This window comes from Rhamphochromis sp. 'chilingali', assembly GCF_963969265.1.
Source record: "Rhamphochromis sp. 'chilingali' genome assembly, chromosome: 2".
Taxonomy (NCBI): domain Eukaryota; kingdom Metazoa; phylum Chordata; class Actinopteri; order Cichliformes; family Cichlidae; genus Rhamphochromis; species Rhamphochromis sp. 'chilingali'.
In genome coordinates, this window is record NC_137930.1 from 8,457,795 (window position 1) to 8,485,669 (window position 27,875).

At 39.4% G+C, this 27,875-nt stretch overlaps 1 protein-coding gene across 1 annotated transcript; it reads left to right on the forward strand.

Moving 5' to 3' along the window:
- mvb12ba (multivesicular body subunit 12Ba) lies at positions 1-27,722 on the forward strand. The gene is made up of 10 exons (XM_080875114.1): positions 1-277; positions 12,945-13,067; positions 17,698-17,805; positions 17,913-18,009; positions 18,168-18,297; positions 18,783-18,923; positions 20,766-20,860; positions 21,222-21,277; positions 25,079-25,138; positions 25,383-27,722. Exons 2-10 carry the CDS (start codon positions 12,957-12,959, stop codon positions 25,467-25,469), a joined length of 885 nt encoding a protein of 294 aa, XP_080731240.1. The 5' UTR covers positions 1-277; positions 12,945-12,956; the 3' UTR covers positions 25,470-27,722.
- The last annotated feature ends 153 nt before the right edge of the window (positions 27,723-27,875 follow it).

The window sequence follows — 27,875 nt, forward strand, 5'->3', positions numbered from 1 at the left end:
AACCAATAAATATTAAGAAGAAGAAGAAGACCGCGACGACTCCTCCGAATCCGAACGAGTTCTTTCCGCTTTTCGAACAATGATATCTTCCTGAAACCGCTAGCTGGAAAACTGTTGTGCAGATATGCACAGAATAGGTTGTGTTTAGCACTGGTTTGATGAATAAGGCAATTTTCTAACAATGCGAGCTTTTCCAAAGCTGTGAAACGACCTAACCAAACAGAACACTGAGGAAAAATTTCGGGAACCTCTCACATCCAACTGTTAGCCTGTTTCGGTAAGTGGTTAACCCAGTTAGATTGCTAACATTATAATTTATTGCAAATCCCGTGTCTTCTCAAGAATGTGATACGTGAAGCTGCCTTTGGTGGTGTAATTGACTGAGGTATGTGATATAAGCGCTTAAACGATCCAAGGGATAACAGACCGTTGGCTGGCCAGTAAAACCATAGCTGACGTCTGTGGTCGGTTGCAGCTGGCGTGTGGAAGATGCACTATGTTACCCGACTAGCTTGTTAGCTTGATCGCTTATTTATTATTTCACAGTTAGAGTTGACAAACGAAGTCGAGTTATTGTCGCACAATAAATAATTTAGTTATGGCTGTTGTTAGTAATTTGTGTTAAACCTACGAATCAATGCGTAACTTGTCCTGTATGAGGAGAACTTTTGAGTGACATCTTTTTATCTCATTGCACCACTGGAATTTTGAGTGTTAGGACGTAGAAGAGAAATCCAGTCCTTTGCAGAGGAGCTCACTGGAGACCAAAAAAAGCAAATTTATGTCCTTATTACGTAAGCCGTTTGTTTATACCCCAGATTATTTTGTGACTTATGTAAAATAAGTTGCATCAAGATTTAAAAAATATGGCAATAGAAGTTTTTTCTCACAAGCCAATAAAAATGTACATGGGCCATTAAAACTCTGAGCCATTGTCCTGAGGGTTGTTTGGTTGGACACAGTTCAGTTCAGTTCAATTCAATTTTATTTATATAGCGCCAAATCACAACAAAAGTCGCCTCAAGGCGCTTCATAGATACAGAGAAAAACCCAACAATCATATGACCCCCTATGAGCAAGCACTTTGGCGACAGTGGGAAGGAAAAACTCCCCTTTAACAGGAAGAAACCTCTGGCAGAACCAGGCTCAGGGAGGGGCGGGGCCATCTGCTGCAACCGGTTGGGGTGAGAGAAGGAAGACAGGATAAAAGACATGCTGTGGAATAGAGCAGGGCGATATGGCCAAAAATATTTATCACGATATATATTTGAAAATTTGCGATAACGATATAACTGACGATATAATTGATGCGAGACAAAATACAACTCCACAACATTACTAGCACAAAAAGACAACCTTCCATTTATTTTCACTTAAACAAGAAGCTGGTTTTTATGTACATTAAAGCTTTATAAAAATGTAACAGTGCAAATGCAAATTCCTTGCTGAAAGTTTAACCAAAAGGCATTTCCAGTAGAAATGGGCTGACATATCCTGAGCATAACCATGTATAATATCCACTGAAGTTAAAAAGAGGTGCTTTGCAACATTAAACTGCAGTGTGCAGTACGTATTTTTCGGACCATAAGGTGCACGGGATTATAAGGCACATTAAGCGAAACAAAGCAGTCAGATAAATCAAACTTTATTAAACTCATTCTTCTTGCTTCCTCCACTTCTGTACCATTGATTCATTAATGTTGAATTCTCTGGCAGCTGCTCTATTCCCATGTTGTTGCAGTATATTAATGACTAACCTCGTATTGTGGATGGATTATCTCAGTTGTTCTCCTGACTGAAGTTTGGTCCGTTTACAGCATCCTGCCATGCGATTGCATTTGTCTCTAACCATGAGGAACCTTTACGTTAACTTTTATAAGTGGAAAAGTGTTAGTGTTCGTCCTCCAGCTTCACTGTTTATGTTATGCTAAATGTCGCTAGCGATCAGGTAGCACATCATTATATACCAGCTAGCCCAACTTCAGTAACCCTACAAACGTCACTGCTGTTTAGTTTCCTGTCTTCATTTATGTTGGAAGTGATAGCAGAGCTGTACGTTTGATTTTTTTTCAGAAATCTCTCAGTCAGAACATGCTATATCATGCTTAGGTAACTAGCGAAACTAGCGAGCTAACTTCCTGCTAACTTCTAACTCCGTTAAATGTAATAAATTTTGTTTTCATGGATGCCTGGAAGTTAAACTTCATAGTTACACCTGGTAAAGCAGCAATGCTGATTGTTTTTATTAAAGATGAAAGAATTTAGACAGTTTTTAACTCGCAGTGATGCTGCAGTGTTGTTTGACATGAAAAAGACGGAGTTTAGGACCCAGATTACTCCCAGCTTTAAGAGCATCTTAGTCCGACAAATACGACAATAACGACGGCCGCTTGCACGTTCTGCAAAAAACTGTGCTTTGTCTGTATCTGACGGACAAACACCAAACCAGTTCCACATCACTGAAGTTGCACCATTTTTACAAACCAATTCTGGTTCATCTGTTTCACTCAACAATCGGCCATGTGCGTATGAAAACAAAGGCACTGCGCATGCGCGTTTTACTCATATTCTATCGCGATATTTCATTTTCCTATCGTTGCCTAACATTATACCGGTATTACCGTGAACGGTATAATATGGCCCAGCCCTACTGTGGAAGAGAGACAGAGGTTAATAACAGATATGATTCAATGCAGAGAGGTCTATCAACACATAGTGCGTGATAAAGGTGACAAGAAAGGAAAAACTCCAATGCATCATGGGAATCCCCGGCAGCCTACGTCTATTGCAGCATAACTAAGAGAGGATTCAGGGTCACCTGGTCCAGCCCTAACTATATGCTTTAGCAAAAAGGAAAGTTTTAAGCCTAATCTTAAAAGTAGAGATAGTGTCTGTCTCCCGAATCCAAACTGGAAGCTGGTTCCACAGAAGAGGGGCCTGAAAACTGAAGGCTCTCCCTCCCATTCTACTTTTAAATACTCTAGGAACAACAAGTAGGCCTGCAGTGCGAGAGCGAAGTGCTCTAATAGGGTGATATGGTACTACAAGGTCATTAAGATAAGATGGGGCCTGATTATTTAAGACCTTGTATGTGAGGAGCAGGATTTTGAATTCAATTCTGGATTTAACAGGAAGCCAATGAAGGGAAGCCAAAACAAGAGAAATATGCTCTCTCTTTCTAGTCCCTGTCAGGACTCTTGCTGCAGCATTTTGGATTAGCTGAAGGCTTTCCAGCAAGTTTTTTGGACGTCCTGATAATAATGAATTGCAGTAGTCCAGCCTGGAAGTAATAAATGCATGAACTAGTTTTTCAGCGTCACTCTGAGACAGGATATTTCTAACTGTAGAGACACTGAATTACTATTTATAATTATTATTATTGACATCTACTGGGGATGGATCAGTTTACAAAATCTGTGGTTCTGTTCATAGCACAGTTTTGGGGTCACAGTTTTTGATTCAATTTGGTATATCTTGGCTCTTGTAAGTTAGTGCTCTAATACAGTGATACCATACTTTAAGATCATTAAGATACGCATCTGGTTATATACAATATTTTGGAGATATTTAAGGTCTTATGAGGAGGTGAACTATTTAAACATTTTAAAAGACCTGTTTTTTGTCTTTTGAATATTTATTACTGCTCATTAATAAGACAAAAGTATTTCTTATTCGATTTTTGATGCAATAATAGATACTCAATTACTAAAATGATCTAAGCCCCAGTACAGTCTCTACTTATCTGAAAAAAAGAAATGCTCTTATATAACTATCATTAGCTTACAGCTTTAAGTGTTTAAGGTATGTGCTAACTAAAAATAAAGACAAGATGATAGTTTATTAAATTTTAATGAAATTTGCAGATTGTTTCGGTGGAGTTTAATAAACTCCTTGCTATCTAAAATATAACAGGACACTGGAGTATATTCTTGAGCATCTCACACTTCTGATAATCAGTTGTCTGTTTGACGTTTACTCAGCTGTGTAAAAACTTTAACCTCAGCCAAACTGATTTACTCAGGAACAAATGAAATACTGAAAAAAGCCAAACAATAACATTTTTAAGTTATCTAAGTGACTTATATATCATGTTTAACCTGAGTAGCGAAAGACGGCGGTGGGTTTGAAAACGATTTGCCATGAGTCCAGTGTTCTCACGGGCTCTAGTGAGCTATCGAGCTAGTGGGTAACAGACGTCTCCGAAAACGTCGGAGCGCTTTTGAAAATATGTGGTGTCTTGACAAACTGAGCAGATATTTGAGGTTTACACAGCTACATTCTTGCCTGAAAATATGTTAAACGTTTACTTTGTGACCCAGAAAGAATAATAAGAGTAATATTAAAACTAACTAGCTGCCGCCATTGTTGACAACTGAGCAGGGCTGCGCTATGAATTGTGGGACACAGCTTCTTCTTCTTCGGGGTTTAACGGCAGCTGGCATCCTTGTACATGCAGTGCTGCCATCTTCTGTTTCAGTCCGTTATTACACTCTTAAATCCTGCTACTTATTCCTGCATCTTTCAGGATCTTACAAAGCTTCAAACGACGCGTCAACTATTAAATTAGTCGTCGATGATTTTGATAGTCGACGTAATCGTGACTAGTCGACTAATCGTGGCAGCCCTAATTAGGATGGATAAGAACAACTACATAGATGGACTTAGAAGCTGACACTGAACAGACAGCATACAATGATAACATGAAGCAGCTCTACGACACAAGCAAGAAATTGTGTGGGAAGCACAGCAAGCCAGAACAAGGACAAGGAGGGAAAGGCCATCACAGGACTAGTGCAGCAGATGAAAAGATGGTCTGAACACTTTGAGGATCTCCTGAAGAGACCTGCACCACCAAATCCACCAGACATCAATCCAGCCAACGAATATCTCCCCATTAACTGCAGCAGACCAACCAGAGAAGAGATCAGGAAGTCCATCACCCTAATGAAGAACAGGAAGGCTGCTGAACCTGGCGATATACCAAAGCAGATTTGGAAGCACCAGTGGAGTTGCTATATACACTCGTCTAGAAGCTCTGGGGGAAAAAGAGGAGTAACCACCCCAAGAAGGGTGACCTCAGCAGCTGTAACAACTACAGGGCCATCGCACTCCTGTCAGTAACAGACAAGGTCTTCTTTTTTTTTCTTTTTTTTTTTTTGCCTGTCCCGTTTGGCTCTTTTGCCATCAGAATTGTTGTCTAAAGGCAAAGAAAGATGCCCAACGGGTTTACTTTACCAAATTGACCATCCCAGCCTTGCCGTAATGGTCCATTTGATTCACCTTTTATTGTTTATTTTATTTTCACTTCAACGTGGGGACAGACACCCCCCTGGTGACATACCCCTACTCCAAGGTCCTGCATGTGTGGGTGGTTGTGGTGGAGCGGGAAGAGGGAGGCAGCTGGAGATGGGGAGGGAAGGAAGGGGGGGGCAAGTGACCCCTCCCTGGGGCCAGCTCCCCCGCTGACCCCAGTAGGCACCCCCATACTCCGCGACCCGCCAGGGAAAGGGGGCCCAGGCCCATCCAGACCGGGGCCCAGCGCAGCAGCGCCTCCCGGCCCCACAGAGCCCGGGACAGTCCACCCAACCCCACCACAGAGAAAACCGCACCCACCCCACCATCCACTCATCTTCCAGACTACATAAGACAATAAACACCCAGGCTGAGATCTTCCTCCACCTCTCCTGTATCTCCCCCTCCTGCAGAGAGAGCCCCTGAGGAGAGGAAAGCTCCTGCAAGATGTGACGATCTTCCCCACCAGTTGAAGAGCCCCCCAGGTGGCTCGATGCACCGGCGGCACCCTGCTCCAGGGCTGGGCCCCCATGCACCCACCCACCCACAACCCCGGCAACACACCAACCAGGACCCAAGCCCCCGAGGCCTGGCCCGGGCCCCAGCCCAGAGACGGAGCGCCCCCAGAACCTCACGCCCATCCCGGACCCACCCAGGGGCAGCCAGGCTACCAGGTCAGTAACCCACGTCCGTCAGCACAGACCCTCCCCTAGCCCCGCTGCACGCAGCCGCGGGGAAACAGTCACCTGAGAGCCAACAGAGCCCCTAACCGGACATGACCGCTACCCCGGGTTGAGCCCCCCAAGGAAGATGCCTCCAGGGAACCCCCCGACGCCCTAAGCCTGTCCCTACCCCCACACCAATCACAACAGTGAAGGCGGGACCAAACTATGACCCCCCACCCCCACTAGGTGATGGAGCTGATCAAAGGAGCCCAGAGCAATTGATCTGATGTGGTGGCAGAGGCTGTATCAAGACTAATGTAATCTAATAGATAATTTCTATATTGGTTAGAATTAAGATTATTTTTATTTTTCCAGTTCACGAGGACTGTTTTCTTGGCTATGCATAGGGCAGTGAAAACCATATGGGCGATATTCTTTTCTGAAGTGACATTATCTAAGCTGCCCAACAAACACACTAAGGGGGAAGTTGGAATGTTACATTTCAGACACTTCGATAAGTCTTCACATATCTCGCGCCAAAACTTCTGAACTGGTGGACAGAACCAAAGAGCGTGGATATAATTGTCCGGTGAATTGGTTTGGCAGTGTGAGCAGTTGTTGGTAGACGTAAAGCCCATCTTGAACATCCGATGACCTGTATAGTGCACTCTATGTAATATTTTGTATTGAATTAATTGAAGACTGGGATTTCTAATTAGATGAAAGGTTTTTAAGCAAATCTGAGACCAGAAGTTTAGGTCTAAGTTAACTGATAAATCCGCTTCCCATTTTGCAATAGGAAGTGATATTGATTCATCTGTTTTAGAAAGCATTCTGTATATTTTGGATAGTAATTTGGGGGTTTTAAGAGTAAGAAATTGAACCACACTTGGTGGTGTTTGTAGTTCAACTTGACCCGGTTTAAATTTCTTTTTTACTATGGATTTAATTTGTTGATATTCTAAAAATCTTTTCTTGTTGATCCCATATTGTGTAACTAGTCCGTCAAATGAAATAAATTCTGTTCCTTCTAGTATATGTTCTAAATATTTGATTCCTTTACCACTCCAATCTGAAAAGTTTATCATATTATTGTTTTGTAATATGTCAGGGTTGTTCCAGATAGGTGTACGTTTGCATGGGATTAATGAAGACGCCGTCAATTTTAGAAACTCCCACCATGCTGTCAGAGAAGAGCTGATGTTGATGCTTTTAAAGCATTCATGTCGTTGGATGTTTGAGCTGATAAATGGTAGGTCTGAGATCTCTAGATTATTGCAAAGTGCTTGTTCTACATCTAGCCAAGGTTCATCTAAGAGGGTATGTTTTAGCCATCCTGAGATAAACTGAAGCCTGTTGGCTAAGAAGTAGTACTGAAAGTTAGGCAGTTCTAGTCCTCCTTTATCCTTGGTCTTTTGTAGTGTTTTTAAGCTTATACGTGGGGGTTTATTTTTCCAAAGGAATTTGGACATACATGAATCTAGAGATCTGAACCAATCTTGTGGCGGTTTAGTTGGGATCATTGAGAATAAATAATTTATTTTTGGTAAGACCATCATTTTTATAGCGGCAACCCTTCCCATGAGTGATATGGGTAGACATTTCCATCTAACCAGATCATCTTCTACCTTCTTTAAAACTGGGATATGGTTTAATTTAGTTAGATCTGCAAGCTTGGGAGAAACATTAATACCTAAATATTTTATATTTCCCGATTGCAGTGGTGTAGAAGAGGAATTATGGAGGGAGCAATTAATCGGTAGAACTGTAGATTTTGACCAGTTAATTGAGTAATCTGATATTCTTGCAAAAGAGTTTATCAATTCAGTCACCCCAGAGATATTGGTTTGTGAATTTTGGAGAAAGAGTAACACATCATCTGCATAAAGGCTGATTTTATGTTCCACGTTCTTGCATTTTATGCCCTTAATTACTGAATTCTGTCTAATTGCTGCTGCTAGGGGTTCAATAAAAATTGCAAACAGTGAAGGGGAGAGTGGGCATCCCTGCCTGGTGCCCCTCAAGAGACAGAAGCTGGAGGATGTCTGGTCATTTGTTCTAACACAAGCTGTTGGGGAATTATATAATATTTTTAACCAGTTTATGAAAGAGGATCCAAAACCAAATTTGTGTAAAGTTGCAAATAGAAATTTCCAGTTAACTCTGTCAAATGCTTTTTCTGCGTCTAAAGAGAATATTGTAGTTTCTAGGTTTTTACTGTATGAGTAGTCTATCAAATTAAGTAATCTACGTGTATTTGTTGATGAGTGCCTACCTTTTATGAAACCAGTTTGGTCAGGATGAATTAAGAGGGGGGTTATTTTCTCCAGTCTCTTTGAGAGAGCTTTGCAGATTATTTTAAGGTCTACATTTATAAGGGATATTGGACGATAGCTTGAGGGATATACAGGGTCTTTGCCTGGTTTAAGCAGGAGATTAATGTTTGCAGAATTCATATTTGATGGAAGTCTGCCCTTTTCTTTAATTTCCAACAACGTTCTGTAGAAAACTGGTGCTAGAATCGACCAGAATTCTTTGTAGAATTCTGCAGGAAAGCCGTCTGGACCTGGAGCCTTATTATTGGGCATACTTATCAGGGCTTCCTGGAGTTCACCTGGTGTCAGTGGTGAATCCAGTGCCATTGCTTGAGTGTCCAATAATTTTGGAAGAGTTATGTTGTCCAAAAACTGATCAATTTCTTTTTTAGATGGTTTATTTGTGGTGAATACAACGTTTTATAGAAATCCCTGAAAATGTTGTTTATTTGTATCGGATCATATATTGTGTTCCCAGATGAATCTTGAACAGCACATATAGTTGTTTTTTCTTTATTTATTTTTAGCTGGTTTGCTAGAAATTGACCGGATTTATTACCATGTTCATAATTTTGTAGGCGTAGTCTTTGTACTAAGAATTTTTTTTTTTTTTTTTTTATCAATTATCTCATTTAATTCTAGTTTTGTTTTGCGTATTTTGTTCAATGTTTCCTGATCTTGGTGGGACGCGTAGGCTTCTTCTAGTGATTTGATGTTTTTTTCTAATTCCTGAATATTTTTGTTTTCTTTTTTCTTTTTATGTGATGAGAAAGAAATTATTTTACCTCTCATCACAGCTTTCCCTGCTTCCCATAGAACAGAAGCTGATGTTTCGGGAGTGTCATTATAGTCCAAATATGAAGTCCACTCTTTTTTAAAATATTTAATAAAGTGTTCATCTTTAAGTAGTGATATATTAAATCTCCAGTTTTTTCTTGGCGTAGTATTATTCTTGTGCATTAGTGTTAAAGATACAGGACCATGATCGCTGACAGCTATAGGGTGAATCTCAGTGTCTGAAATGTCGTTCAGCAGTGAGCTGCTGAACCTTGAACGACAAGGTCTTCTATCGGGTCGCTACTGTGGGATGAGCAAGCAGGCTTCCGACAGAATTGATCAAGCACAGATTAGACCGCAGTGCTACGCGTCATAGTTGTGTTTGACAGTGTGGACCGAGAAACTCCTCTAATACTATAGCATCCCAGCCAACATGGTCAACAGTCTGTCAGTCTGCCCCAAGGCAGCTGTGGCTACAACTATAGCTTGCCTCCACCAGTGTGTGAATGTGAGAGTGAATGAATAGTGGAATTGTAATGCGCTTTTAGGGTCTCGAAAAGCCCTATATAAATTCAATCTATTATTATTATTATTATTATTATTATTATTATGATGATGATCAAGGGTTCATATGAGGGCATGACCTGCAGAGTGATCCATGGAGGGCAGCTCGTCAACAGCTTCCAAGACCAGAATCCAACAGAAGGTCAAAAGCTAGCAAATGTGTCCTCCTGATTGAATTGAATTTTTTAATTACTGACTCTGTCTCTTTTCCTTCAACAGAGCTTGAACTACTTCATTTAAATAGTCTTTAAGTACATGTGTATTAGAAAGAGGTTTTTTATTTTTTTCCTAGCATGCAGAACCATTCCTGTAATCACCATTAAAACCTTTACTGGGAAAAAGTGGGAGTGAGATGTGTCTATTACACATTTCTCTGTGATACTGGGTTGAGGCGGAGATTGGTCTGCTGCAGTTAATGGGGAGATATTTGTTGGCTGGATTCATCAAACCACCTAATCAACAAACTCCAACATCAAGAAAAGTGAACTTTGTAGTTGCTCCATCCACAATTGTTTGTTTTATACAGGAAACCTCCTTAGTAAAGCTGCAGAAGTTGCATTAAAAAATGCAGCTGAACTGTTAACTTGATATTCTATTCAATTCAATTTTATTTATATAGCGCCAAATCACAACATAAGTCGCCTCAAGGCGCTTCATAGATACAGAGAAAAACCCAACAATCATATGACCCCCTATGAGCAAGCACTTTGGCAACAGTGGGAAGGAAAAACTCCCTTGATACCATGTTTAAAATGCGCAGCTTGTTGACGGCTGACATTCCACTTTCTGTCGCCGTGATACCTGCAGCAAGCAGAGGGGACTTTAAAGAGGGGCAGGGGGTGTGCTAGACCAGTCTTTTAATAATTATTTTTCAAAATTAAAGTGAAGTGAAATAAAATGTTAATATTTAAAAATATAAAGGATTTGTTTGTTTTGTTTTTGTTTTTTGCAGGCCAATAAAAATGTACAGGGGATAGTAAAACTCAGTCACTGACCTGGGGCTGTTATATTAGACACTGTGAATTATTAGCATTCATTATTAAAATCTACGCCATTGTAATATCCTGTTTTCAGCCCACCAAATTTTGCATCAAAGCTCAGGGTAAATGTCCAAATGCTCACTATTCTTCATTGGAGCCCCCACATACTCTTAAAGCCTTATTCATTCACTAACACACACAGATGCAGAAAAATGTACACATGAACACACATCTACCTCATCCAGAAGATACAATACTACAGTAATACGAGGGTTTATATGGGCTCAAAATGTGGTCATAAATATTTTGTACTTGTAAAAAAGATTTGTGTGTGCGTAAAAAAGATTTGTATGTGTAAAAAGAATTTGTGTGTGGACTTAGAAAAAAACCCCTGCAAGTTACAAGTACAGATTTTTGACCCTATTTTTCTTCCCTTCATCTGATTGGTCAATGTCATGTCAATCACAAATGTAACAATCCAATCAGAGAACAGATGGGTTTGGCTGTCGAGGGGCGCTTTTTTTTGAACTGCAGGTTTTTGAAGGGAATAAATGCCCTTTTACATGCCAACCCAGCGTTTTCCTTCATCACCACGAAGGAAAACAGTCTGTGGTCGTCCAAGTTTGGTGATTTTTATGTCACAGGTCTACGTGTTTAATACAGGGACTTCCACAGCCTTTTCAACAGCGCTGCGGACCGCGGGGTGGGGGCGGGCAGTGTTTTGGAAATGACAGTCTTCATTACAAAGCTTTCTTCGTTATGAATTAGCATACATGTTTTTATTGAACATTTGAAGAACCAGCAAAAAAAACAAACTCTTGTAGAGGACATAAAGTCAGAGATAGAAAAGACAAGGAGCAGGTGCATCTAGTACAGGTAGAGCTGCTGCAAAAACCCACAGAGCCCAGCAGCCAGCATAACAAATTCTGGATCCTTTGCTTTTAGTTAGCAGTTAGCATTAGCAGCGTATCCTGCATCTGATGTGAAGGGACTTTTATGCTGCGCACTGTGACTCACAGCAATGGTCCTGGGTCAGCCCTGACTTTGTGTTAAACTAATCCTAAAGTAATAATGGTATTTCTAACCACTGATATACCACAACTTTTTCCTTTCAACAGCTACTGAAAGTTAGGGGACCTAGCTGCTATCGGATATTTATATAGCGATCCTCCAGCTTCAAACGGTATCACCCTTCAAGGACCTGCAGTTCAAAAAAGCGCCCCTCCGACAGCCAAACCCATCTGTTCTCTGATTGGATTGTTACATTTGTGATTGACATAACATTGACCAATCAGATGAAGGGAAGAAAAATAGGGTCAAAAATCCGTACTTGTAACTTGCAGGGGGTTTTTTTCTAAGTCCACACACAAATCTTTTTTACGCACACACAAATCTTTTTTACGCACACACAAATCTTTTTTACGCACACACAAATCTTTTTTTACGCACACACAAATCTTTTTTTACGCACACACAAATCTTTTTTATGCACACACAAATCTTTTTTTACGCACACACAAATTCTTTTTACACATACAAATCTTTTTTATGCACACACAAATCTTTTTTATGCACACACAAATCTTTTTTATGCACACACAAATCTTTTTTACAAGTACAAAATATTTATGACCACATTTTGAGCCCATAGGTTTAGATTTTTGTGAAAGTGCAGTGTTCAGTTAAACTGCACCATCACAAAAACTTCTGTGAATATATTCTATTAGCCTCATCTTATTGTATATATGTGTGTTTTTTATCTCTCACTGAAATTGACTTTTGTTATCGCTTGATGTTATCATTTTCCGTATAATTTTTTGGCACTATTCTATGGATACTTAAGAATCTGGATTTTTTTTTTTCCTTTTTTTTTCTTTATTGGAAAACTTTATTTTCCAAGCAAATATGATTTAAAACAGTGGGGTTTTTTGGGGGACGGATGCTGCAACAATGTAACTCCACTCAATGCAGTAACCTGAGCTGTCCATGAAAGTGACCAGTCACATTAGGACACTTTCTTTGCTTTCTTTGGGCTTCCCCTCCAAACAGTCACAAATCTAATGATTTAAGCAAGCAGGATTCACATCAGAGTTGTGCCCAAGAAATTAAATTATTTGCTCGGATTATATTTTTTCCCTTTGTGACTTATGGTACAAAAAATTATTCCATACTATAAGTTCAAAACGGTTAGATCGGAGCTCAGTAAGTAGAGTAAAAAAATTTCCCCTGTATGAACAGCAGAGAAAAGTACATGTCTTATCTTACCAATCAATCCTGATGTTTATTCCCGTTCTCCCATTGTCCTACTTTCTGTTTTCCAATAATGTCATCTGTGGGGATTTTTATTGCAGATCTCTATAAAGATGCCTGAGGTTCGGGACCTTTCTGAAGCTTTGCCAGAGATGCCAATGGACCCAATCACTGGAGTCGGAGTAGTAGCCTCTAGAAATAGAGCACCCACTGGATATGATGTGGTAAGCAACATAACATAACTCAAGAATGATTGGTCAGAATTGCCAAATACCAGAATTTTTCCCACACTATTAGATTTTATTTTTTGCAGTAACAGAAATATCTAATTTGCACATTTATGTACTTGTGTGTGCGCATGAAAGGAGGCACTTACATGCTTTCTTAAATTAATTTAATTTCTTAAATATTCTATTGTGACAAAAATAATTGAGCAACAATCGCATGTGTTCCCAGTGAGGGCTTCTCTCGTGGATAAACTCCAACATCTGACATACAAACCTGTTTTTGATTTGGTGCACATTCTGGTTAGCAAAATGGTTAGCTGGTTGTTAGGAAAATATAGGCAGTGACTGAACTTCAGTGATGCACAAATTCCTTTTTTTTTTTTTTTTTTTATAAAAACTTGCCAATAGTGATTCTGGGTTGTTTTTTATTTTTATTTTTTTTCTTTTGTCTTTTTTTTTTCTGTTCACCCAATTCCAAATGTCTATGGAAAAACACATGTATTATTCTCCGTGTATATGATGATAGCCCAGACTTAAGAGTGTTTTGCTGTGAATTAGTCTTCATGTATTAGGTGGATGACAGTGTGTGTTTGCCAACAGTAGCAGCTGCTTTAGCATTTGTAGCAACTTTTTACCTGGTAGTTTACAGTTAAAGAGGAGCAGAATCACTATCCTTCTTTCCTGTGAAATAAGGGATGTGCATGACTTGTTAACCAAGCAACTAATCGTTGCTATTGTCACTAGTCAGTACAAGACGTAGTAATCATTTAACCTAATTGCTATCATTTTAATTGATGCGAAGTGATGGTAAATTGTTGTGCCTAAATGTTATACAGCCATGTGCTGCCATTTGTGGCATCATTGTTGAGAAACTCCATTAATCTGTTAATTTTGGGCTAATGTATTGTTGTTAGTTCTTTCATAAGCGAAAGGAAAAGATTGAGGATACGAGTAACGAAAATGGGCTTTCCGTTAGAATAAGATTAATAGTTCAATTATTTGTGTGGGGTTCAGAGTAGGGCTGCCACGATTAGTCGACTAGTCACGATTACGTCGACTATCAAAATCATCGACGACTAATTTAATAGTCGAGAATTCATAGCGCGGCCTTGCTCAGTTTCCAACAATGGCAGTAGCTAGTTAGTTTTAACATTACTCTTATTATTCTATGTGGGCCACAAAATAAACGTTTAAAATATTTTCAGGCGAGAATGTAGCTGTGTAAACCTCAAATATCTGCTCGGTTTATCAAGACACCACATATTTTCAAAAGCGCTCCAACGTTTTCGGAGACGTCTGTTACCCACTAGCAGTGTTGGGGAGTAACGGAATACATGTACCGCCGTTACGTATTTAGAATACAAAATATGAGTAACTGTATTCCGTTACAGTTACCGTTTAAAAAGGTGGTATTCAGAATACAGTTACTTTGTTGAAATAAATGGATTACACTGCGGTACTTTCCTGTTTCATTTTGTCGCGGGTCAGGACTGTTTGGGTTTTGTTTGACAGCTACGTTCTTTCGTTCCAGGCGGCAGCGTTACGGTTGCCATGGTTACAGGGCGACGCTCTCTCTCTTTCTGCGACTGTGTGTTTCCTGGGTGAGAGAGCGCCTTTTCGTTGTTGTTGTTGTGCTAAGCTAACAGGCAGAATGCTACAAGCATAGCTCTAAAGAATGTAGCATCATGGGCAGTATAGTCCGTGTTGCAGGGAGAATGGACTGCCATACACGTTATGTGTCTGTGAGCGCGAGGAGGGAGAAAAAGGCGAGTGGAAAGGTACGAGTTGTCGTCGAGGAAAAACGGGAGCTGGAAGCATGTAAATATAATAATAACCACTGCAGCCAAGAAGAGAGCCTGACGAGCCCAGTTGTAAGTAAGCTATTAAGACTCGACTGTACACCGTGTTCGTGTTTTCCTCCGAAAACAATAAGTTCCGTTGGAGCAGTCTTTCAACGCCTCTCTCTGTCTCTCGCAAGAAAAATTGACCCACACAACAAAGTAAAGCTATTTTTCGGCTATGAGCCGACAGGGACCCCGCCGTATTAGTCAGAGGTCCCTTTACTACAGTTCGGAGTCGCGGACCTTCAGTAATAGTAATAAATCACACAGCAATAGTACATTCACGTTGTTGTAAAAAGCACGATAATATATTAAGTAATCCAAAGTATTCAGAATACGTTACTCTCATTGAGTAACGTAACGGAATACGTTACAGAATACATTTTGGGGCATGTATTCTGTATTCTGTAACGGAATACATTTTAAAAGTAACCTTCCCAACACTGCCCACTAGCTCGATAGCTAGCCGGGGGCAAGGCTCACTAGAGCCGTGAGAACACCAGACTCACGGCAAATCGTTTTCAAACCCACTGCCGTCTTTCGCTACTCATGTTAAACATATATAAGTCACTTAGATAACTTAAAAGTGTTATTGTTTGGCTTTTTTCAGTATTTTATTTGTTCCTGAGTAAATCTGTTTGGCTGAGGTTAAAGTTTTTACACAGCTGAGCAAACGTCAAGCAGACAGCTGATTATCAGAAGTGTGAGATGCTCGAGAATTTACTCCGGTGTCCTGTTATATTTTAGATAGCAAGGAGTTTATTAAACTTCACCGAAACAATCTGCAAATTTCATTAAAATTTAATAAACTATCATCTTGTCTTTATTTTTAGTTAGCACATACCTTAAACACTTAAAGCTGTAAGCTAATGATAGTTATATAAGAGCAGATGCCGCTGGTGCAATAAGCTGTAGTTTTACGTCCAATGGATGATGATCTGATTAGTGGACTAATCGCAAAAATAATCGGTGACTAGTCGACTATCAAAATAATCGTTTGTGGCAGCCCTAGTTCAGAGTAGAGCTGCTGCTCCTTGATGAAAGGAGCCAGTGTAGGTGTAAGATAAAGGTGTTTCCTCTCTTACCGGGAGATGGCCCGGGTAAACCCAGAACACTCTCAAGAGATTACATCTATTGGCTGACCTGGGAACGACTCGATATTTCTCAGTATAGGCTGGAGGAGGTGGCTGCAGAGAGGGATGTCTGGGCTTCCCTGCTTAGACTCCTGCCCCTGCAACTTCAGATAGGCGGAATAAAATTGCTGGATGATTTATTGATTTACTATTTTAGATATTCATTTTTTTTCTTAATATCTTGTCCTGTCTTATTCCTGTGTTATTTCACATATTACGTTATATATGGTATAGTATGACTATGTCTAAGGCAAGACTGGCAAGAGAGGAAAAAAGAGGAGAAAGTGGTGTGGGGCAAGAAGAGACAAAAAACTCAAAAACAAAGTGGGTGAGTGAGTGGGTGTGGGGATGCCTGCGTCTTTGTAACAAATGCTGCACCAAACAAGCAGAATGGAGTCAAAATGCACTACAAGCCGCCTCTTGACTCCCGTTTTTTTTTGTTTCTTGTTTTGTTATTTAAGGGATACAGGAAGATGTCCCTCCTCCTCACTTAGTGTTTAAGGTGCTATGTTGTTAGATTTTAACTTTTATTGAAGTAGTTGTTATGCATTTCTGAACAGCGCGCATCGTCCAGAATAGACGGGAACACTGTGCCACAGTTTTCAGTTGCAATTCATTAGATTCTCAAATGTTAATTTGTCATATTTTAATAATACGTGAACATCTTTTATAGCAAGTTTATATTATAACATTTAATATTTATTTATTTAACATCGGTTTATTTTCGTCTTCGTTTTCTGTTTGGAGTGTAATGTGGTCAGTATGCACAATGTGAGGTCCTGCACGGTTAAGCAGCATGATTCATAATTGAAGAATGTGATTAATGTTTTCAAATGCCTTTGTTTGCAGAGTTTTTGTCATTGGCCGTTAAACGGTTCTCAAATTTAACTTGATATTTGAGTGTCTTAAATTTACAGTTTTTTGTTTTGTTTTGGGTTTTTTTTGTTTCTCAAGTGATTTAGTGATTTTTTTTTTTTCTCCCTCGTTTAGCTGACTAAAAAATTGGCCATGAGGAAAATCTTTTCAACTATTACCTTCACAACTGCAATCAACCAAATTTGAATTTCTGTTACCTACCAGGAATTTAGCTTGTTAATACAATACAGTTTTATTTATATAACACATTTAAAAACCCAAAGGCACACCAAAGTGCTTCCTGATTATACAGAGAATCAACGTAAATCAATTAACAAAGTACAGATTGGGCACTAGCACAGATAGAAGGCATGCACTAATAGACCAGAAGAGTTAAGTAAAATAGGTATCGAACCTCAAATCGGGAGGAAGGTCAGTTCATGAATACAAAATATCAACTAAGAAGTTAAAAACCAGCAATAAAATTATTTATAAGTTTAATAAGGGTATTAAATGGTCGGGAAAGCCAGGTTAAATAAGTAAGCTTTCAATCTTGATTTGAAGGATTGAATAGAGTCTGTGGCACGAATAGAAGCAGGGAGGCTATTCCAAAGTTTAGGTACAACTGAAGCAAAGGCACGATCACCTCTGGTCTTCAGCCTAAACTTAGGTTGGGCCACGAGTAATTGACCTGATGGTCTTAAAGCTCAGCAAGGAGTGTACAGATTGAGGAGATCATCCACGGATATTGTTATTCTTGTCTCAGAATAATGAAAATCTATCCCCCTCTGCTTATAGATCTCAACAACAACAGATGGCCTGGATGCTGACCTGTGGAAAGACGGACTTTTCAAATCCAAGGTGACCCGATACCTTTGCTTCACCAGAGTTTTCTCTAAAGAAAATGTAAGTTTACTTACCTCCTCAACAGTTAAATAAGTGTCCCACCCCCTCTCCAATAAACATCTCCTTTCTCAATACCATATTCTTGTACTCTATTCTTTCCTCTGCAGAGCCATTTAGGTAATGTTCTTGTGGACATGAAGCTGATTGATATAAAGGACACTTTGCCTGTGGGTTTCATCCCAATCCAGGAAACTGTTGATACTCGTAAGTTATTATCTCAAGTGGAAAGACACTTAGAGCCTCAATGTGTGGTAAGAATATGTGAAAATAATTAATCTTTTTAACCTCTGAAATAAGAATTGTTTGTTATTCATGAACCACCTTGTTGTGGAATGACCGTCAGTTTGTCTTTTCTGCAACAGAGGAGCAGGCCTTCAGGAAGAGGCGACTCTGCATCAAATTTATTCCACGGGACTCCACAGAGGCAGCCATCTGTGATATCCGCATCCTGGGACGCTCCAAGCAGGCACCTCCTCAGTATACCTTTATAGGGTGAGCATTGCAACTTCCAGTCAAATTTAACTTTTTGTTTTCTTTTTTTTCTTTTTTTAAACAGAAGAAAATAGTTTATAAATAAAAAAGTTGTTTGTACTGTAATGGAATCACTCCATTTGGCATAACAGTTTCCACTTACTCCAGAAATCAAGTCACATTAATCTTTTTTACATTTTTAATGTATGATGGAATGTTCAGGGCATTTCTATCAGTAAGTTTTCTACATGAAAAGACACTTCCAGTATGTCAGATGTGTTCCACATGAGAGCTAAAGAATCCAAATCATTTCTGGCAAAGTGTTTATTAAAAAAAAAACAACCTTTGTCCCCAAAACATTTCTAGGATAATTGCTTAGAGAATGTATGAAGGGGAAAGGAGGGCATGGATTTAATACACACACGTTTTGACTAGCAGGTTTACATTAACCTTGGAACTAGTGTCAGCGCTTTCTGCTTAATAATGCTTCTAACATTGTTTGACAGAGAGCTCAACAACATGGGAATCTGGTATCGCATGGGAAATGTGCCTCGGGCCCAGGACTCCACACACACACAAACCATCAACAACACCCAGAATGTGAATTCCTCCAGCTCAGGATCAGCCCCACCAGCTCCCATGCTTAAGTAAATTCACTCTAATGATGTGCTAGTACTTGTATGTAATTGTCTTCACATGTATCTCTTATTAGTTCTTGTAACCTTAAAAGAGAAATACAACACAAAACAAAGCAAGTGCACTGTAACAATACAGGTTGCACAGATTAGCACTTTATCTTGGTATTGCCTAGAGGTTATGGAATGTACATGCAAGTAGTGATTCATTCGCTTGTGAGTGCCCCAACACAGAGAAGATGTATCTTCAGATGTCACAAAAATTGTTATGATGATATGTTTAAATTGACAATGGATATTTATTTTTACACCTTTGAATGAATCAGTGGAGGAACTTCCTTAACTTTCTTGTCATCTTCCTATTTCAATTGTTCCAGATCGTATGCCTCCATGTCCATATTACCAAATCCAGTAAACATCTGTGGTCTTTCTCTTTTTCTCCTCCCTGGCAGCTCCATACTCAGCATCCTTTTTACCACTATACTCATCTGCACATCTCCAAACCAACTTAGCCTTGCCTCTTTTATTTTGTCTCAAACTCCTTCAACCCAAGTTGTCCATTTGGAGCGATTTAATTAAACTTTTATAGAAAATGTGCTTAAGAGTTCAAATAATAAAATAATGAGTAACATAATTTCTTTTAATATTAATGGAACAATTGAGAATTGAGCAGAGCACGTTACAGATTTAAAAAGGATTTTTTTTTTTTTAAAGTTTTCTCTCTCAGATCTTGCACAACATTATATATTAAAAAAATCCCCTCTCGCCCCTGCGGGCGGTCTGTCCTTTAAGCTCAGGTCCTCTACCAGAGGCTTGAGGGTCCTGCGCAATATCTTTGCTGTTCGTAGGACTGCGCTCTTCTGGACAGAGATCTTGTTCCTAGGATCTACTGGAGCCACTCGGCTAGGCTTTGGGTCACTGCACGGAGTGCTTCGATTACCACTGGGACCACTGTTACCTTTGCCCCCCCCAAATCTTTTCAAGCGCTTCTCTGAGTCCTTGGTGCTTCTCGTGTTCCTTCTTCCTGATGTAGCTGTCATTCGGTATCGTTGCATCTATCACTACGGCTGTTTTCCTCTGCTGGTCCAACACTACTATGTCTGATTGGTTACCCACCACTATTTTGTTCGCCTGTATCTGGAATTCCAGGATCTTGGCTCTGTCATTCCTGACCATCCTAGGGGGCGTCTCCCATTTATACCTCGAGACTTCCAGGTACTCTGCTCAGATCTTTCTGTATACTAATGCCGGCCACTTGGTTATGGCGTTCCATTAATGCCCTGCCTGCCAGCATCTTGCACCCTGCTGTTATATGCTGGATTTCTCCGAGGCATCTTTACACAGCCTGCTCCTGGGATCTTGCCTGATGTGATAGACCGCAGCCTCCATGGATCTTGTCCTCAGAGCTTGTTCCTGTGTTTCCATGATTACTGCCTCTGTGGCGTGTTTTTGTCCAGCCACTAGTAGGATTTGTGGACATCAGCCACTTCATCTATCGATTGATTGATCACAGCAGAAACCCGTGAAAGAGGAGGAGCCACCATCAAAAATATATATATTTCAGCTACTGTAGCAAAGATAATTTTCAAATTAAGTACATTATAACAATGTATGAATAAGTACTCTAGGATGAAGAGAAATTACCCAACAAGCCATAGTCAAAAATTTGGATACAGCTCTAATGTACAACCCAACTTCCTTTGCTTAGCTGTGCAATTTGACAGTCCAGGATTAGTTCTAGCTGACACAGCAGGAGTGGATAGTGATAGTTTCTTTAAACTCTTAGCTATTTGGCTCACTTTCACATATATATTGAACTACTGAGGTGCTTAATGTTTTTCTTTTTGTTTCAAGGCATATTTCCATGACCCTCCCTGCCAGCTTCAGAGGAAAAAATACTACCAGACCAGACTATGAGCACCAGAACTCCAACCTGTATGCTATTACAGGTCAGGTCTTTACAGTTTCAGTCGCCCTTGTTGATTTAAAGATGAATACACACACATATACACACAACCCCGTTCAACTATCTTAGTGAGGACCTTCATTGACATAATGGTTTCCCTAGCCCTTTACCCTAACCCTAATGACACATCAACAGCTTCACTTTTGTGTGCTTTCAAGCTCTCTCTTCATAATAGACTGCATGTTGAAGGTGACAGTGTCCACATCTCTGTATATGTGGACACTGTCATTTGTTTAACAGTCTCAAGTCGTTGCTGTTATTCAGTTTATGGTTTGTATGGGTTACTACTTGATCTCTTTTACGAGATGAAATTATGTAACGTTTTTTTGACCTTTCTCTTTCAGCAATGGACGGGGTGCCTTTTATGATCTCTGAGAAGTTTGCCTGTGCCTCATCTGATGTAAGTTTTAATCCTAGTGAATTTGCCAACATGTCCCCCTGTATCAATTTCCAGTGTTTTGCTTTAACATCTCTGCTCAAAAAGAGTACAACAACCACAGTATTTGCCCAAAAGCTGTAAGTAGCCTTACATTCATACACTAAGCTTCATTACATTGTCTGATGTGTATTTGGTACGTGAATATCAGATTACATATATTTCTTAGTTGAGATTGCTGTACCCTGCAAGAAAGGGATACAGTGCTTAACAAATTTATTACACCCACATGTCATAAAAGCAAGAAAATACCCACAATTTAGAAATCTGTGAAAAGCTTGTTTAAAACTAAAAAGTACAGAATTAACTTAAATGAATTCATATTTTTATTCCCCAAACTTAAGCCAGGACACTGAGAAGTCAGAAATTAATCAAGCATAACAACAAACCAAAAAAACAATTTTTTTCTGTTCAGGAATGTAACTGAGTAACAGTAAAAATAGGCATAAACTTTATTTAATCCCAAACTCTTGGGAAATAACTTGTTACAGCAGCACAAGTAATAAAAAGAAAATTAGAGATGAAAAAGTAAGAGTAGTGTACAAAAAAGCAAAAATACTATACTATTTATAGATGGTTACTGTATACAGTAAAATACATCAAGATTTTCATATGTACTTAAAGTGCAGTGAGAGTGGTAATAATACACATTTGTTTTTAAACAGTATTTATCCTGTGTTGTTAGGATGAAAGACCTACAATAGAGCTCCGCCCTACATTGTGGCTGAAACGGTCTACTGCTGAAAGAGCTGCTCAGGACCTCTATAATCTTATTTAGGGGGTCAGAGATGTTGTTCATAATGCCCATTAGATCCTTTTCTCACCCACCTCTTCTATGCGGTCAAGGGGACTGGCCAGGAAAGAGCTGGCCCACGTTTTCAGACTGTTAACCTGTTTCCCGTCCCACTCCGTGCGGCCACCTCCCCATCAGACAACCGCTTTTAAAAAAAATTGCCCGATAGCCATAAAGTAAGGTTATGGTCGACTCCTGCTCCTTTTCAGCTTTTCAATCTTAGCAGTGCCTGTTGAATTGTATTGAAAGTGCTAGAGAAGTCAAAAAACATGACCCTCACAGTGCTTCCAGTATTCTTAGGCATGACAGTAATCTATTGAGGTAGATGCTTGCATCATCCACCTCAATTCCAGGACGTAGAGCTGGGCGATATAAGATTTTTGCATATCACGATATGTTTTTTTCATTTCAGGCGATAACGATATCTATCACGATATAAGCCAAATAACTATATTTGTAAGATTTAAATGTGCCGTTGCTCACAAGTAAAATGTGAAATAATCAGCAGCTTGTTTTTATTTAAATATTTATTTCCCATAATAAGTTCAACAGGGTAGATGTACTTAAGGAACATGAGACTTTTTCAGATAAATAAAGGCAAATATTGCAAACTACACAAAAGGCAGCCGCTAAAGCGTTTAAGTTTCAAAATAGAACAAACAAAACAGACTAAATTGTCAATTCCACTTAGAAACAAAATATTAATTCTAAAAATAAATCTTAGTTTGTTTTACAGAAGAACAGACAAAACTGACTAACTTTTGTCAGTATCAAATAAACTGAGAACTAAAAGGAAATTCTCAATCTCTCCTTGTTGTATAGCTGAGCTTTTCAAACAGTTTTAACAGTTACTTTAGTCTGACAAAAGCCGAATGACGAATTAGCGCTTCCAGTCAGAGACTGAGGCTACGTACACGGGTATTTTTGAAAACTGAGATTTTCCGTTTTCGTTTTAAAAAAATAATCCCGTCCACACATAAAGGCAGAAATGAAGGAAAACGCTGCTATGAACATGCCAAAGCAGCAGGTGGCGCTAGATTCCTAACCGTGCAGAAATGTTGGCCAATCAGAAGTCTAGAAGCCTCGGTGGGAAAAAGTAAACAAAGCTGGGGCATAGAAGCAGAACCGAGTCGTATGTGTGGAGGGACAGTAACTGTGTGTATATGTAAGCATTTAAACACTGCAGAGAGTAGAATTAACAGTAACAGTATTGTAGAAATTCATTTCACCGAAACAATAACGTGGCGCACAGTGTGACGTCAAAAAATGCGCACACCTTTGACGCTGCGTTTTCTACGTTTTTCTAATCCACACGTAAATGCAAAAACTGAGTTCTTAAAAATCTTCGTTTTCAGTGACCAAAAACGCTGTTTACGCGTGGACGAAAGGTGCAAACGCATAGAAAAATCTGCGTTTTCAAAAATACCCGGGTACGTGTGGACGTAGCGCATGCACCAGTTTATTGTATTTCCAGACTTGCTTTCGGCACAATTTACAGTGCACACTACTCTGTTTTTTGTCAGACTTGAAATAGCCGAAATACCTTCACACTACGGAACTTCTATGGCTCTTCCATTCGACAATCTCTCCGGCATTGGAACCATCATCTGTTTTCCCTTCGGTCACGCTCGGTTGATTTTTCTAGTCGGCACACTCATTTCCTCCATTACCCGGGCGGTACGGTGGCTGGCTGCTTCCCAAACAAACACACGTGCGGCTTGGCACTTGTGCTGTACGTAACAAGTCACGTGACGTGACGCTGCGGCTGTGATTGGTTCGGCTCTGCGCTACTTAATTTGGATTGGCTGTTCTTTTTTTTTTTTCTTTTTTCTTTTTTTTTTAAGAGGACAAGAGTGGCGAGGTCTATCGCGATAGTTTAATTTTTCTATCGAGAAAAAGTTATATCGCGATACATATCGTTATCGTTCTATCGCCCAGCTCTACCAAAAGTAGAGTAAAGTGAACTACAGGGGTCTGGCAGCAGCATGCTTACTAGAGTTTCGAGGTGGTTGAGGACAATCCTCCCTAATTGTCTTCATCAGGTGGGAAGTTAAGATTACAAGTGTGAAATGGTTAGTACTGGAACAACACAGGATGTCTCCCACGGATAAACATGCGCATGATCACAGAGCTGGTCTGCACAGTCCCTGAGCAGTGGGGAGCTTTTCTGGTCTTGAGCTTTTTTTTTTTTTTTGTAGTTTCTTCCTCATTCAATCAGCACTCAGGAAGTGTTGTCCAGTGTTATTTCACTTCTCATTCACAAACATCGCTATTCCTCCTCCCTTTCTCATTCATCACTCTCTGGTGATATCCTGTGGCCGTTGCAAGCCATCCAGAGTGATGAGTGAGCCTCTTCAAAGTTCACTCAGCCAAATCTCAGTGAAGCACTAAAGGGTACACTGTCAATACCACTATTGCTTAGCTAGCACAAATTAACTCTTGCATCTTGTTGGGAAGAGATTAGTATTAAGTAACATTTTCCATAATGACAGATGGTATTCAAATTAAAAGTAATTAAATTTTTCTTAGTATGTAACATGCTTTAATATATTTAATGCTTATTTATGAAATGGTAAATTTGAAAATGACTGGATAGTAGCAATAAATATATATTTTAGCATTCAAAATATTTTAAAGGCCTTCGGCATACTGGTAGATCAATTATTACAGAAACATAAAAACGGATTTTGCTAATAGCAGTGTTACCAGTATTGCTCTAAATTACCAATTCTGTTCATTGAAGGCGGCTGTGGCATAAACCTTTTATTGGGTGATGAGCTGATAAATTTGTTGAGCCTCTATCACAATGTTCAGACTGCACCTAGAAAAATGGCAAACTTTTATTCAACTTAACCCTTCAAATAAGTCACGTTGTAGTAATACAAGTCTCCCAACACTACTCTCACACAATTGCAACATGCTTGAAGTTGAGCTTGTTCACACATCTCAGCATTCCTGTTCTCCATGTACAGCTGCAGCAGGTGGATCTGATGGGTATTACAATTAAATCACTGGCTGAGATTGAAAAGGAGGTGAGTAGACATAAGACTTTGTTACATTTCTCATAGTATAATTTATGGTCTCCAGAGATGAATAATGAAGTAGTATTTGCTTAAGTACAGATTGTCCACTAGAGGATTAATAAATTACTGTATATGATTGTTAATCAACACTGTATTTTGCAGATAGGTAAATGAAATTATGATTTTAGTGAACAATAAGAAAATTTGTTAGACCATACTAATTAGTAATAATATGCAACTCTCCCTATGTAAGTATGATTACAGTTTCCGCACAGAGCATAGTGCAGCGGCTCGCCTCCCTCCAAGTCCAACACGGACCTCTCTGAGTTCTGAGGCCTAAGCATCTCTTATATGAACAACAGTCATCGCCACACTATAGACAGCAGCCGGAGAGAAGTGCACACAACTACTGAGAACATACCTACAACGGGGATATTCAATCTGTAAATGAAAAGAAAGATTCCCAACGAAAATTGTGGATTTTCTAACTTCTGGGACATGTTGTAGGCCCTCTGTGTGCTGTTGAAATGGAAAACAATGGAATTCAGTCAGACTCGAACTACTACACTGCAGAGCTGGGACAAGAAAACACGTTTTATGCTCATCGAGATACTTCAGTATCTCACTCGAATGACTTCAAAAATACATTTTTGTTAAGTGAAAAATGGTCAAGTGTCGTATTGTGGTGGAAAAAAAATAACCTTGTCCCATCAAAAGATCTTGTTAGAAATAAGATAAAAGGATCACACGGTACTTTTTTCATGGAGGACTTCTGTTGGATCTCACACCAGTCATGTTGCCTTTTTCGTTTATGACATGGACTGTTCTGAATCAAAGCGCACCATAAAGGCACCTTAGGGTGTCAGAAATTTAAAAGAAAACTGTGACTTTAAGTTTTGTTGTTGAGCTTGTCTTCTTGATGGGGAAATGCTTTTCATTGTTCTCTAGATGTATTGCCATTTACTGGTGTGACTGTGAGTGCACTTTTGTGTTTTGAGGTTGTTATTGTGCTTCCTAATTGCTGTAGATATTCTGTAAACCACTTCTTCTCTTTCTGTGAGGTAGCAGCTTGCCCGACAGAACCATGACTACAGCTAATATTCACTGTGTGGAGTATTCACATCAAGATTTTCTATTTATACCATACTCTAATACCTTACTTTGCATGCATATAGATGTTTTATTGATACATCTTTTCACTGAATGAGTAACATTGAGCAAACCTCACACATTTTAGCTAAAAAGCACTGATAGTTAGTCCTTATATCTCAACAATATCATAGCTATATTCATCGTTTCCTTCATCTTCATTGGTGTTATATCAGAAATGGATGCTCCAGTAAAAGTATAATATTGCAAAGAGTTTTATTTTAGTACATTGGTTATGGAACGTGTGTACAGAATTTTACTCTCCTGGTCAAAAGTTTTAGAATACCCCAATTTTTCCAGTTTTTGTTGAAAATGATTCAGTTTAATGTCTCATTGCACTCTGAAATGAAAGCCTTGTACAAATAAGGACTTATTCTAAATTTTTCACTCATCAAAGTAGAAACCTTTGGCAGATATAACAGCTGAACATACCCATGGCTTTCTTTCTACATTAGAAATCAAATATTCTTCATAAAGTTCTTCCCATATGTGTTAAATAAGTTCCCATAAATGTGTGGTACCCAAACCAGCTCGATGGGGTTTAAGTCTGGAGATTGTGCTAACCCCTGACCAACTAGGCACATACCAGAGGCTATTGCATGGCGCTACAGAATGTTGTGGTAGCCGCGGCCCAGGCAAGCCTCTTATTCTGACGTCTTAGCAGTGTCTTTCTTGCTGCAACTCGTCCTGTCAAACCTGCAGCCTGAAGTCTTCAGTTGAAACTGAGACTTGCCTGCTACGATCACTATTAAGCTGTGCTCGAAAGGGTTGGGTTGTCCTGTGAGCCGTCTATCATGCAAGCTTGTTAACTCTCAGAAACTTGTCCTCTGATTCATTTGTGGCTTTGGGTCTGCCAGACCTCTTCATGTCAGAGTTTACCCCAGTTTCTGAGTGACTTTTGATGGTGGAGAAAACTGTACTCATTGACGCCTTTCTTTGCAGTTTCTCTGTAGGAAGACATACATTTTGATGGTCCGTCTCTCTTCCATTGCGATGCCTTTTTCAACTGATGCTCACGAGAATATGGTAACACAATGTGTTCCAACACTGCTTTTATGCAGACAGAGGGGTTGGAAGTAATCCAGAAAAGTTGGAACACCTGTAGGAATTAGTAGCACCAGCTTTCAAGGCTCCATAAACCACCATTGCTGTAGAACAGCTTTAAATTGTTAACACATTTTTGTTTTCCTGAAAAAAGGCCTCTTGTATAACTCTGAAATGTACCTTATTTTTCAGTTTGGAGTAGGGGTGGTGTTGGTGTTGTTTTTGTAAACCTCTGGCGGTTCACCATTTACCTTTGTTCCATTTCAAGTTATTCATTGGACTTAAGCAACTTGAATTCCAATAAATAACTGAAATAATTGGGGTGTTCCAAAACTTTTGACCATTAATATTAAAATCACCTATTTCACATGTGATGACAATAAAGACCAACTCAGAACCATGTGACTTTATGGAATTTTGACCCTGATTAGAGTCACCACTGGTTATATGCAAATAACTATTTTTATTTTTTAATTGTCTATAGCACTAACCACTATTATTAAAACCACCAGATAAAATAAGTATCAGTTAGTTACTTTGTTTGTTTTTCTTT

Bases quoted from the DNA above. Each gene is read 5' to 3' on its own strand.
- mvb12ba (XM_080875114.1), top strand. From the start codon at position 12,957: ATGCCTGAGGTTCGGGACCTTTCTGAAGCTTTGCCAGAGATGCCAATG. The intron at 18,298-18,782 runs GTGAGCATTGCA...ATTGTTTGACAG, and splicing joins CCTCAGTATACCTTTATAGG to AGAGCTCAACAACATGGGAA. The intron at 20,861-21,221 runs GTCAGGTCTTTA...TTTCTCTTTCAG, and splicing joins CAACCTGTATGCTATTACAG to CAATGGACGGGGTGCCTTTT.